We start from the raw sequence: 13,511 nt of genomic DNA, 5'->3' as shown, positions 1-13,511 counted from the left end.
AGAAAGGATATAGACAGAGGCACAAGAACTGGAAACGATTCGCTGTCAAAAAATATTTCGTAAAAAATAAAATATTGTGGAAATTGTGACATTTATAAAATACTGCTCTTCACTGCGATAGCTGTCAGGGAGGCAGGGGACATTCGACTGTTTATTACACTAGTCCCCAAAGTTTTATCATAACGTTTTCCTATTCGATGACTTTGGACTTTAATGAATGTTAATTGATTGGTGTCCATTCGAGTCAACCACTAATTGTATTCTACAGGAGGTGTTTTTTTTTGTGTAGCATTATTAATGGTAATTCACATCAATTCTTCGGCCATTGTCTTATCCCTTTTAATCCCTGCTATAGCTGTAGTATTAATAATTAATTTGAAAATGATGTTTTTCTTTCAATAATAACTGCGTTGTTGTACGTTTACTGGATTTAATAAACACGGAGACAGTAATTTGATTGTACTTTAATGGATTAATGCTATAATGAACCACAATTTGATGAAATCAATTTCTTCAAAAGTTTGGACATTGCCATTTTGAACCATCCAATCAATATTTAATAAAAGACATTAACATTTTTATTGTAGTGTATTAGAAAGGATATATACTAGACAGGAATAAGGTATAACCAACAAGCGAAAATAATCTAAAATAATATTTGGGGGGCAAATGGAGAGGTCATCAATTTTACAATGTGTTGCCCCCAAACGACAGCTGAAAAAGACGTATAAGTTTCGTGATTTTATTCCGAATTAATTTCGTTATTGGTATAACTGTATTATACTATATAGAAATATACAAAACTTTTGGTACCAGTATAATTCACAGTCCACTGTCCTCTTCCTCAATGTTCATTAAAAAAGATTTATTGTGTTATTGTATTATTATATTATCTTATGATATTATAGATTGTCTTATCAAATATTTAGTAATAATAAGTTTAAAAATTAAAAAATTAAAAGCAATACAGCTGTTTATTTGTGTGTGTTTGCACTGGTCTATGTAGGTGTTTGTGTGTTTGTACAAGACAATACGTGAGTGATTGGGAATGCATAGACAAGCGATGTACTTTTAAAACAAGAAATCTAACTCGTAAAATTTTCATATTATTCCTGAATAACATTTTACTGTTATTTTAAAATCCCAAAAGTAATTATTAACTTGTTGCTGCTGCGTTTTATATCGACAATTTTAATGATGTTTTATCCATATACATAATATACATACATATAATATTGGATATATTTTATTAATAGAGAATATTTGACGGGTTTGTCATTTAGTTTGGAAAATGCCATCCTTTGTGTCATTTAATATTTTCACAACGTTTTCATATTTTGCAAAATAAGTGTAGTGTTAGAGTCATATCAAGAGACATTAAAAATAAAACATACTTCTGTTATTTCCTGTATGTTATGATACAGGTAACCACTGCGTAATGCATGCTAGATACGTTGAAAGTAAAACATACTGCTTATATGTCTTGTACTTAATGGTATAGATAAGAGTTGGAAACATGCCTTAGCCCATAAACAGGAGCAACTCATTACCCTGACCTAACATTATGTTATTTAATGACATCATCTATGTTAACAATACAGAATTGGTATTGGCTAATATTTTATCGAATTTATAGCATGAAATAAAAGTGATAATTATAATTATCGACAAGCTATTTAATAAATATTTAGCATTAGTTATTCCTGTGAAATTGAATGATACCATTTAAGAGAAGGTCTTTATGGTGCCTATCAAAAAATGAAGTCATACAATGCAAATGACAAATGATAGGCCAATACACAGACCAAATTACCAACAGCAGGCCAGTATACATCATAATTGACCAATAGTAGGCCAGTATGACGGCACTATAAAAAGACTCCATTTCAGAATTACAATGTCTGCCGTAGAACCATCTAACAACAAAGAAATGGCTAAAGAAGCTACAGAGAAAGAATCTGATAATGGGTAATCCTTATATAAAAGTAACATGATGTCTATCTGTCAATGTGTATATGTGTGTGTGTGTGGCAAAGAATCTACTTTACAGTGAAGCTTTATATAGGTCCAGGGAAGGTCTATATTTTGGGGGATCAGATACCTTCACCCTTCCAAGAGAAATTTATTCATCTTTTTCGTGTTATGTCTATTCTTTTTTAATGCTATTCTCTATCTATCCAGAAGCATCCAGTTGGAGGGGTGTTCACACCATCTCAAATAAGAAGTTAGGCTTGACATTCTTTTTCGATATTTTCACCTTCTCAAAGCCCCCCAAGTGTTTTGTTTCTAGGAATCTGGAGATACCGAAAATGTTTGTTCTATCCGTGGATAACTGTCCTACAGTAAGTTTACAATTTTATTAGCGTAGCTGCTCTATACATAAATATCATTAGTCTTTGATAAGAATGCATAATACTTGGCAGATGCAACAAAGGGACGAGGGCTTAGGCGGTCAGTTTACCGGGGGGTCCATTTTAGAAGGTTTAAATCATCTTATCACAATAGGATAATGTGGGAGCGAGGTATGCTGTTTATAGGGCGTGTTCCACACATTACTACATATTACTGAAAGACCGACGGACAAAGTAAATTACACACTGAATGCTTATTCGTTGAGGGAATGACACAAATAAATTCTGCCATCTATCATGAATAGCAGCTGAGAAAAACACATTTCCCTCATTATAGGCTTTGTTACTAAAAAGAATAAAAAAGTATTCCAAATAATGTTTCTTAAATTAGTATAAATGATTAGATTTTTATATTTTTACTGTAAATACTAACTGTTGCTGCGCTACTAATGATGAATAATTATCCTTGTTTATTTTAGACCGAGTTCCAGGACTTGACCAGCACTTTGGTTTTAGACCCAGGTAAATTTTCATAAAAATGAAGAAAAATACGTTGATTTATAGCTGCAACCTGTAACTTCATGACTTTCTTCTTACTCTAAAAAAAGGCGCTTTCCCTCATAGTACCTATCGAGCTCTGCAACCTTCTCTCTTACTTTACTTATGGCTTTGGGATTTTAGGTTGAAAAATTTAGACGCTGAAAGTTTGAACCAATGAATCAATATTTGAAAAATACCCAAAGTTTTTAAGTTAATGGATGATAGAGCATACTTAGAAACCCTTGAGTACCAGTATAATTTACAGTCCAAAGTTCCCTCTCTCCTTGATAGTTACTGAGAACCCCTAATAGTTAAACCTACCCTAAAATTTATATTTTCTACTAGAAAAATCTGGAGTACCATCAAAAGCTCCAGAGAAGTATCAGGAAAAATATCTACAAAAGAGCAGGTTACATTTATTTTTATAATAAAAACTTTGCTTCCCTCACTCTGAAGGTATATATGTGTAAAAATCAAATATGCAGATCTTAATTATTTGTTTGAATGAAATGTGCATAGTTTGACTGAGAATGGGAAGGAAATAGCTTAAAACCCTACCCTTAAGACTTAAATCTGAGAATGAAATAGCCTAAAACCATCACAGGACCTAAATGAAGCCTCCCTAAAATATAAAACCCAATCGGTTCAGTAGTTATTGATATCTTTAGCTACACAGACAAAAAAAGCTTATTAATTTATGTAAAAGGATTTAATAGTTTAAGTTAGATTGTTCCATCCCAGTAAAGTTGCAGGAAAGGACAGGATAAAGAATTATTTCCCAAAAGAAATTTTACAGGATCAATAAACAGAATTATTAGATAATTATGGATTATTAGGCTAAAATTGTACAAAAAACAACAGTATAGGGGCGTAGATTGATTTCTTTCCTCAGAAGCTTTACAAAGTGTCTTTTATGACGTCACAAGGCTGATTTTTGAGACACTTTGTAAAGCTTCTTTTCTTCATACTTAAATGGAAATGGAACAACTACGAAAATTTTGTCTGCTTATATTGGAGTAGGATAACAAAACAAATATTTTAAATAATATTTATTTATTTTTATTTTAGTACAACCTCGAGACCAGTATCTGCCAAGTCTCTTTACTCTCAGGAACACTTTACTTACAGGGATCTAAAAGGATAAGACAATGGCCGATAAATTAATGTACATTCCCAATGATAATGACAAATTACCCCTTCTGTAAATTAAAATTAGTAATTGAAACGTTTGGACACTCAACTTAGTGGACCAACCAATCAAAAGTAAAAAAATAAAAGCACCCAAAGTTGTTAAGCCAAAGAATAAGAAAATGTTGTTCTAAAACTTTGGGGACTAGTGTATAAACAGCCCAATGTCCCTCTCACTCCCTGTAATTTTCATAATCATGATAATAAGTGGATATGATAAATGATAGGAAATCACTTAGTCTTTAAAAGAATACATATTTTTTTGTAGCATGAGTGACAAACTGACGTACCAATCAACTTGTATACTTGATTTTTCTTGGAAACGGGGGTAAAAAATTATCTATCTTAAATAACAACTGACAAAATCAAATTACCCCCTAGCGTTACGGACTGACGAATTGCAGTTATAGAGCAGCTTCACTTCTAAACTTATCTTTATTTTCTTCACTTGCAAAAAGTATGTTTTTTTTTGTATCAGGATGTTTATTACAATATGCCCCACCCTCCACAGGAGACTAATATCCCCCCACCACTGAACCCTAGCAAGAGGGAGAGACTCAAGTAAGTATCATAATGGATATAATATACGTGGATACGTTGCTACCTTAGTCCTCGTTTATTGGTCATTACTTTCCTCCAATGGTTGTTGTAAATGGGGTTGATGGGGGTTTCTTTATATAAGCCAGCAGGATAATGGTTAAAAATTACAAAAAGGGAAAGATTGAATATTAGATAAACATGAAATTAAATTGCTTAAAGAATATATTGACAGGTAGACAAAAGACCGATTGATAAACAATCAAATGCCTTGGTTAAATCTAAAAAATATTGAAAAGTGTCAATAAACTGACTCGAATTGAGAATTATGTATATAATGTTCATTATATAAAAGTAACAGGATTTCTGTTTGTCGTTAATTATCTCTATAACGGCTGGACCGAATTGGCATCCTTTTTTTTTAGAGAAGCTTCTTATACGTCCTGGAAAGTTTTATAAATATTACGGTGGAGGGTACTTACAACCTCCCAAGATAAATCACCCATGGGAAAAAATCCCCCACCGACAACTTTGTTTACCTTTTCTTTTTAAAACTACAATTGAAAGTGAACTCGAGGGTCGACAAACCCCCCAAAGGCACGAATGAAATAAAACCAGGACAAACATATACAAAGGCGGTGACAATGGATCATAATTAAAGGTATCTAGCTGACCTGTATGCAGCGAAACAAACCAACCCAGAACAAAGTATCAAGGACAACAAGATTGCAAGGGTAAGCCTTTTTTATAAAACAAGGATGATACATTCTAATGATAAAAATAAACCTCTTTTTGATAGAAAATTACACAATTTTTTGTTTTTCAAAACATTGTTCTTATGTGATATATCCAAGATATCGCTTAAAGTATGGCTTGCGCCATTTCATCAAATGTTTTGTTAATTCATAAAAAAAACTCGGAACTAGAACATGTTTAAACATTTTAGGTTATAAATGAAAAATTGTCATTTTACACCAAAATATGTATCGGACACTTTGAAAAAATAGATTTCAAAAAGTTTGGGGTTTGAGAATATCTTATTTTATTGGTTGTTGACAAAATCAAATTAAAAAAAATCATTATGTATTTTAGATTGTTTTGAAGATAAACGTATTGTTGGTGATATTCTTGGTCATTTTGGCTCTCATCTTTGTATACATGTTGGTTTTAAGTAGCGAAGCTACTCTTTATTTCACAGTATCTGCCCGTCCATCCGTCGTTTCTTTTAATCTACCAATGAATGACCAGTATATAAATGACTTGGTCCGTTACTCTGGGAGACATGATATTTTAATGGATGAATTCTTCTTTACTTGGCTGCTATCATAAATAGATAGCTGAAATTCCACGAAAGATTTTCTTACAAATGAGCATATAACCCACTTTTTATGTCAGTCTGTCGATCTTTTTGACAAATCTACATTAAATTACTGCGGGGGGCACTAACCCTGCGGGGCAACATTACCCAACATAACCTAACTTAACTTTACCTAAAGAAATAAACATACAAACTAAAACTAATCCCAGCAATTTATTTCAAAATAAGGGGGAGGGGGTGCTCCACAAGTCAATTCCAGGTAAATTACCGACAAACTCATCAATATACATTTATTAAGCTCGTACATGAAAGAGGATGAAATATCTGGCCGATTGTTGCGCCGACTGAAGGACCAAAAACCGATCAACCCCAATGGTAACCAGGAATCGAACCAGTGATCACTGAAATCAACCCTCAAGTGGGAATTGTATATTTATTGCACCAACATTTTAGATCCTCCGGGATCTTATCCCTACCGGGAGTCTAACAGTAGCACTTTAACACCTTCACTAATCAATTTAACCTAACCTAACCAATTGAATTGCAAAAAGTTTCATATAGTTAAAATATTTATTAAAGTGTATGAAATTCTCACATAACGCTATATGAAATTATGACTTTCTCAGCTGCTATTACAGATAGATATTTGAAATTTTTTAGTAATTGTGTCTACTCTAAAACTAACTTTTAAAAAACTTCTTTATTTGACGGAAATATTATTTTCCTAGTTGCTATAAAACACAGAAATCCCTTTAGTTTTAACCATCTCAGTTAGAGTGGGCACTTACTCTAACCTAACCAAACCTATCTTAAACCATCATAGGTTTTTTTTAATGCTTAATCACTGCTGTTGGGGGGCTTATTTATATATTCAATCTAGACTTCATTTAACCTGTATAGAAATACTTAATCAATTTAATATTTCAGACACTCCGTTTGTCTACTCCGACGTTTGTCACTCCTGCGTTTGTCCTGGAACCCTTGAACATGTAATGTAAATTATAATTTTACTTAAACATTAGAAGATTTAAATGATTTAAAACACAATAGGCTAAATACTGTAAATATTTTTAGGCTACAGAGGACGTTCAAGCCTTTTATTTTTATTTTGAGGGGGTAAAATGATGAGTTCAAAAGTTTTTTAATTTTCTAATGTATTTTTTAAAAAAATGGAGGGGGAAAATCAAGGGTTTCAATTTTAAATGTAAAAATAAAGAAAAATGTAAGAAATCCAAACTCATAGGCTAGTCTAGGAGCTAGAGTAGCCTTAGCCATACAAAAATATAGAGGGACATAAAAGACTTATAAATCCTAAATCCTAGACTAGCCTAAGAAATTTTATAGGATTTAGCTTAATATTCTATTTTTTCACTGGATAAGTTAAGTATGTAATAAATACATGTTATATCTATCTCTTACTGTAAACTTACATATCTCACAATAAATATAATTTTTATATCAAAATTTAAAAAAAGTTTTTTAAAGCCTAGGTGTGTCAGTCCGTGCGTTTAAATATTCATTCCCATATAAACAACCCCTTAAATAGTGTATGTAAATATTCATTCCATTGCAAAAAACGCGATCTTTGGTTTGTTTAAATGTCCATTTATTTAGCATTTTTCAAGAATGTCAAGCGTGGGAAAATTTTTAGAATGTGGGAACCATTTATTTTTATTTAAATGGTACATATGATTTTCATTTAAATTCATTTTTTGGACCCGTGAGAAAATTTTTTTAACGTGAGAACCATTTAATTTTCATTGAATTTCATGGGAAAAAACGGGAGAAAAAATATGTTTTAGTATAAAGAAATGTTCTATCAGTTTCAAACCTTTTTCATTCGATAGATCATACTGACTTTGGAAAAACTGTCAGACCGATTTTTGAAATTCAATCTGTGGAAAAAGATATTCAAGTTTTAATTTTTTGTTTTGAAAAAATTATTTTACATGTATTGACGCCATCTTGGATTATGATAATTTTTTTTTGTTAGAAGATTTTTTTTAAAAAATATTTTACAAAAATTAACTTTTTACAATAAAAAAAATCTTTGAACTTAAATGGACCAATAATTCAAAGATTTTTTCTCTTTGATTTGGAAGATTTTTTATGATTTTTATTTTTAATGTCAAATAAAAACACAACAGTGAAAAAAATGAAAATTAAATGAAAAAACGTTTTATGATTTTATTCAAGAAATTATTTGCTAACATCACCTTTTTGTTGCAATAGAATGTTATTTAAGCAAACACAATTTAGCATAAATGGATATTTAAATCCCTCGGTATTAAATGATGAGCTAACGCTCGATCATTTAATACATTGGGATTTAAATATCCATTTATGCTAAATTTTGTTTGCTTAAATAACTCATTTATTTCCCGGAGGTAACCCTTTATTTCCCCGAGGTAGTCATTTTTAGAAGATTTTCAAATTTTTTTGGAAGATTTTTGAATTTTTATTAATTATTAAAAGAAACTTGATATCAGGGATAAAAATGATCATAGCCGGGAAATAAATGAAAATTAAAAACCAAAATTAAACCACATTTTAGCATAAAATAAATAAATGATGACCTATCGGTCCATCATTTATTCCCTCGGGTAAGAAATATTCATTCCTAAACAAAAAACTGTAAAGGAATACCCCATTTATAGGTATTTTAGAAACTTGAATAGTTTTGATAAAACAGATAACTAAATCAGTGTTGCAGGTATTGCGATCTTATAGGACAAACAAACAACTAATTTAGGTATATGATTTAAATATTTTTTATCACGCAACCTTTGTAATTTTGATAAATAAAATGTAATTCTTATTTGAAAGTAGTAGGTAGTTTGTGTTTGTATGTGTGTGTGTGTAGCAAAGGATCTCGCTAACCGCTAAAGTGAAGCTACTTATAGGTGCAGGGAAGGTTTATAACTATTTTAAGGTAGGGTACCACCAACGCTTAGAGAGAAGGCAGCAAAAACCAAATCTAATTTTTACGTATTATTAGTTTCGCCAAAAATTAATTTCCAAAACTGAATTTGATATTATGCCAGTCAGAACTACTTTTAATAAAAGCCATAAGTCGCCATAAACCAACAAAATTGCATCTCGATAAATGTCAATGTCGCCTTTGACAGGGTATATTATACAATAATGGAATTAGAATATACGTGGATATTATGACAGGTAAAAAATTTTCGTCAATTTAGGTTGCTAAGTTGGAACAAATTTTTTTGTCAGTTCGTTAATAAAGAAGGAGAGAAGGCTAAAGGATAAAGACCGACTGGATGGTAGGTATCATTATTTTAGCCCGATGCGAGTTTCACTTGAACATGAAAATCTGGTGTAACATCCAAGTAATAATATATGATTGTCAATGAATTTTAATTACGGAATGGTTATTAGATCTTTTCATGAAAATACCCTTTCTCGAATTTCATTCTTCTGCTAACCTAAAAAGTTACTTTAGGGGCCTAGAAATACATGTACAAAATTTCAGCTCTTTATCTCTACTGGCGACCTAGCGCCAGGCATGTAAAATATCAACAGATAACGGCAGCACGGCGTTTTTAATAATATCTCAGTAATGTGCAGGTTTTAAGCTCTTCTGCATATTTCAATTTAAACACATAAGGCCAAAGATATTATATCCAAAAAATCTTTTGTCAAAGTCTACTCTACACCTAGCGCCAGTCAGTTTTCTAAAATCATGCATTTTATACCTGTGAAAAATGAAATCGCCAGCGCTAGGTGTAGAGTAGACTTTGACAAAAGATTTTTGGGATATCATATCTTAGGCCTTATGTGTTTAAGTTGAAATATGCAGAACACCTAAATTCACCTTCCAAGCCATTCTCTAAGCATTTTAATTTTTTTTATGAAATAACGGGATTTCAAAACTGCCTTTTGAAAAGGCCTAAAAAATATCTTTCTTTGTCCCTTTTTTCACTGTTTATAGTTACAACTTATTAAGATATTATTCTCAGTTAGAAAAAAATTGGCGCTTCCAGCACCAAAACCGGCATAAACAGGCAGTTAAACTTCTGTACCCCTACTTAACCCCCTAACAGACCCACCCTCTATCTCGGCTCCTGTTACAGATAGAGACGTAAAACTTTTTTCTGGTGGTTCATGTAATTAGAAAAAATTACTTTTTCTAGTCATAGCAGTCAGACCGCTCTTTATCCGCTTTTTTTCGGCCAGCTGCTAAATATTAAAACTGCTGTAGAGCAGCCAATCTTAAAGATAAGAAAACCAAATTTTATGAAGAACTATTATTTTTTATAACAAAAAAATACCTTTTCTGACCATCGCCGAAAAACGAAAAATAACGGAAACCGCCAATTTTGGCGGTAAAGCGGTGGTTGGCAGTTAAATAATATTTTTATCTGTTTATAGTTACAGTTTATTAAGATATTATTCTCAGTTTTAAAAAAATTGGCGCTTCAAGCACCAAACCTGGCAAAAACAGGCAGTTAAACTTCTGTACCCCTACTTAACCCCCTAACAGACCCTCCCCTCTATCTCGGCTCCTGTTATAGATAGAGACGTAAAACTTATTTCTGGTGGTTCATGTGTATTTTTATAGAAAATTACTTTTTCTAGTCTTAGCGGTCAGACCGCTCCTTATCCGCTTTTTAGTGGCCAGCCGCTAAATATTAAAACTGCTGTAGAGCAGCCAATTTTAAAGCTAAGAAAACCAAATTTTACAACGAACTATTTTTTTTATAACAAAAAAAATACCTTTTCTGACCATCGCTGAAAAAATGACAAATAATGGAATCCGCCAAGTTTGGCGGTAAAACGGTGGTTGGCGGCGCTAATTAATATTTTTATCTGTTTATGATCATAATAAAATACTTCATACAAAAATTGGCTGATTAAGGTCTGGAAAGGGGCAACACAGTTAATTTTTGAAGATAATGTAATTGATTTTTATTTTAGTCAGATCCAGACGCAGACAATTAAAAAAATTAACATTTAGAAATATTATCAATTTGTCTACAAAGGGTTAAAAACAAAATCAAAATATACAAATCTAATTATTAAAAACATCAAGATGATCTTTTCCATCCTATTACATATTATCTTTCTTATTTTCCTTTTCAAATGCATGATGTATTTTAAAAATTTAGCTGTTGATAGAAAGATTCTGGATCATGGAAAGAAAACGAAGTTGCCGGTGATTCTTATGTGCTAGTATGCGTAAAATGACTTTAGAAATGTCTTCTAATTTTTGTTGAAAGGTGGATACAATAAGTGAAGGACCTATTTATATAGTATCTAACAAAAAAAAAGTTTATAATCAGTGATAGTGAGAAAAATTGTGTCTATGGTTGTCTTTATATAAACTTTTGTGAAATATTTAATATTGATATAGTGTAAAAAATAATTGTAGTAATATTACCTCCCCTTCAAGGGCGTCCAATGTGTTTATTAGGCGGGGGGGGGGAGGATATTTTCATCTAGGGGGGATAACAGGATGTCTGTTTTTATGTCTCTCTGTTTGTACTGAAGGCTCTCACTAACTGCTGAACTGATATGGTTCCCCATAACAGGGTAGCTTCTCTTAGTGCCGCTAACCGTTTTACCGCCTAAATTGGCGGTTTCCGTTATTTGTCGTTTTTTGGCGATGGTCAGAAAAAGTATTTTTTTTGTTATGAAAAACAATAGCTCATTATAAAATTTGGTTTTCCTAGCTTTAAAATTGGCCACTCTACAGCTTTTTTAATATTTAGCAGCTGGCTGCTAAAAAGCGGATACGGAGCAGTCTGACCAGCTATGACTAGAAAGAGTAATTTTCTCTAAAAATACACTGAACCAACAGAAAAAAAATTTACGTCTCTATCTGTAACAGGAGCCGAGATAGAGGGAGGTCTGTTAGGGGGTTAAGTAGCTGTACAGAAGTTTAACTGCCTGTTTTTGCCGGTTTCGGTGCTGGAGGCGGCAATTTTTTTTTAACTGAGAATAATATCTTAAAAAGTTGTAACTATAAACAGATAAATATATTATTTAGCGCCGCCAACCGCCGTTTTGGCGGTTTCCATTATTTGTCGTTTTTTGGTGATGGTCAGAAAGGTATTTTTTTGGTTACAAAAAATAGTAGTTCATCATAAAATTTGGTTTTCTAAGCTTTAAAATTGGCCGCTCTACAGCTGTTTAAATATTTAGCGGCTGGCCGCTAAAAAGCAGATAAGGAGCGGTCTGACTGCTATGACTAGAAAAAGTAATTTTCTCTAAAATTACACATGAACCACCAGAAATAAGTTTTACGTCTCTATCTGTAACAGGAGCCGAGATAGAGGGGTGTCTGTTAGGGGGTTAAGTAGGGGTACAGAAGTTTAACTGCCTGATTTTGCCGGTTTCGGTGCTGGAGGCGGCAATTTTTTTTTAACTGAGAATAATATCTTAAAAAGTTGTAACTATAAACAGATAAATATATTATTTAGCGCCGCCAACCGCCGTTTTACTGCCAATTTTGGCGGTTTCCGTTATTTTTCATTTTTTGGCGATGGTCAGAAAAGGAATTTTTTTGTTATAAAAAATAATAGTTCGTCATAAAATTTGGTTTTCTTATCTTTAAAATTGGCTGCTCTACAGCAGTTTTAATATTTAGCAGCTGGCCGAAAAAAAGCGGATAAGGAGCGGTCTGACCGCTATGACTAGAAAAAGTAATTTTTTCTAATTACATGAACCACCAGAAAAAAGTTTTACGTCTCTATCTGTAACAGGAGCTGAGATAGAGGGGGGGTCTGTTAGGGGGTTAAGTAGGGGTACAGAAGTTTAACTGCCTGTTTTTGCCGGTTTTGGTGCTGGAAGTGCCAATTTTTTTTTAACTGAGAATAATATCTTAATATGTTGTAACTATAAACAGTGAAAAAAGGGACAAAAAAAGATATTTTTTAGGCCTTTTCAAAAGGCAGTTTTGAAATCCCGTTATTTCATAAAAAGATTTAAAATGCTTAGAGAATGGCTTGGAAGGTGAATTTAGGTGTTCTGCATATTTCAACTTAAACAAATAAGGCCTAAGATATGATAACCCAAAAATCTTTTGTCAAAGTCTACTCTACACCTAGCGCTGGCGATTTCATTTTTCACAGGTATAAAATGCATGATTTTAGAAAACTGACTGGCGCTAGGTGTAGAGTAGACTTTGACAAAAGATTTTTAGGATATAATATCTTTGGCCTTATGTGTTTAAATTGAAATATGCAGAAGAGCTTAAAACTTGCACATTACTGAGATATTATTAAAACCGCCGTGCTACCGTTATCTGTTGATATTTTACATGCCTGGCGCTAGGTCGCCAGTAGAGATAAAGAGCTTAAATTTTGTACATGTATTTCTAGGCCCCTAAAGTAACTTTTTAGGTTAGCAGAAGAATGAAATTCGAGAAAGGGTATTTTCATGAAAAGATCTAATGGTTATGCTCCTTAGTAAAGAATAAGGGCGTAGCCTGGATGTTTATGATTAATACTGCGGGTTAGCAAATAAGGGGGTCAGTTATTCAAAAAATAAAAATGAGGAATATAAAAAGGTTAAAAAACAAAAAGAACAAACTGACCGACAAGAGAAGTTATCAAGTA

General features: G+C 32.3%; 2 protein-coding genes across 2 annotated transcripts; both read left to right on the top strand.

Moving 5' to 3' along the window:
* Nucleotides 1-1,894: 1,894 nt before the first annotated feature.
* LOC145324314 (uncharacterized) lies at nt 1,895-4,087 on the top strand. The gene is made up of 5 exons (XM_080166931.1): nt 1,895-1,968; nt 2,291-2,342; nt 2,831-2,873; nt 3,237-3,300; nt 3,960-4,087. The coding sequence occupies exons 1-5, from the start codon at nt 1,898-1,900 to the stop codon at nt 4,033-4,035; spliced, it is 306 nt and encodes a 101-aa protein (XP_080023057.1). The 5' UTR covers nt 1,895-1,897; the 3' UTR covers nt 4,036-4,087.
* A 472-nt stretch (nt 4,088-4,559) lies between these two features.
* Nucleotides 4,560-6,514, top strand: LOC145324313 (uncharacterized). The gene is made up of 4 exons (XM_080166930.1): nt 4,560-4,640; nt 5,278-5,350; nt 5,709-5,776; nt 6,233-6,514. Exons 1-4 carry the CDS (start codon nt 4,573-4,575, stop codon nt 6,330-6,332), a joined length of 309 nt encoding a protein of 102 aa, XP_080023056.1. The 5' UTR covers nt 4,560-4,572; the 3' UTR covers nt 6,333-6,514.
* Nucleotides 6,515-13,511: the final 6,997 nt, after the last annotated feature.

The sequence above is a fragment of the Acartia tonsa genome, chromosome 7 (assembly GCF_053477335.1).
Source record: "Acartia tonsa isolate MP-2025a chromosome 7, ASM5347733v1, whole genome shotgun sequence".
NCBI classification, from domain to species: Eukaryota; Metazoa; Arthropoda; class Copepoda; order Calanoida; family Acartiidae; genus Acartia; species Acartia tonsa.
Note: the sequence above shows the minus strand (reverse complement) of the source record. Positions and strands in the feature narration are given on the sequence as shown.

What these genes read in the sequence shown, in the direction of transcription:
- LOC145324314 (XM_080166931.1), top strand. Translation starts at nt 1,898, where the DNA reads ATGTCTGCCGTAGAACCATCTAACAACAAAGAAATGGCTAAAGAAGCT. An exon ending in GAGAAAGAATCTGATAATGG is followed by an intron (nt 1,969 to 2,290) that starts GTAATCCTTATA and finishes TTTTGTTTCTAG; the next exon opens with GAATCTGGAGATACCGAAAA. An exon ending in CCGTGGATAACTGTCCTACA is followed by an intron (nt 2,343 to 2,830) that starts GTAAGTTTACAA and finishes TGTTTATTTTAG; the next exon opens with ACCGAGTTCCAGGACTTGAC.
- LOC145324313 (XM_080166930.1), top strand. Translation starts at nt 4,573, where the DNA reads ATGCCCCACCCTCCACAGGAGACTAATATCCCCCCACCACTGAACCCT. An exon ending in AGCAAGAGGGAGAGACTCAA is followed by an intron (nt 4,641 to 5,277) that starts GTAAGTATCATA and finishes TCATAATTAAAG; the next exon opens with GTATCTAGCTGACCTGTATG. An exon ending in GCTCTCATCTTTGTATACAT is followed by an intron (nt 5,777 to 6,232) that starts GTTGGTTTTAAG and finishes ACATTTATTAAG; the next exon opens with CTCGTACATGAAAGAGGATG.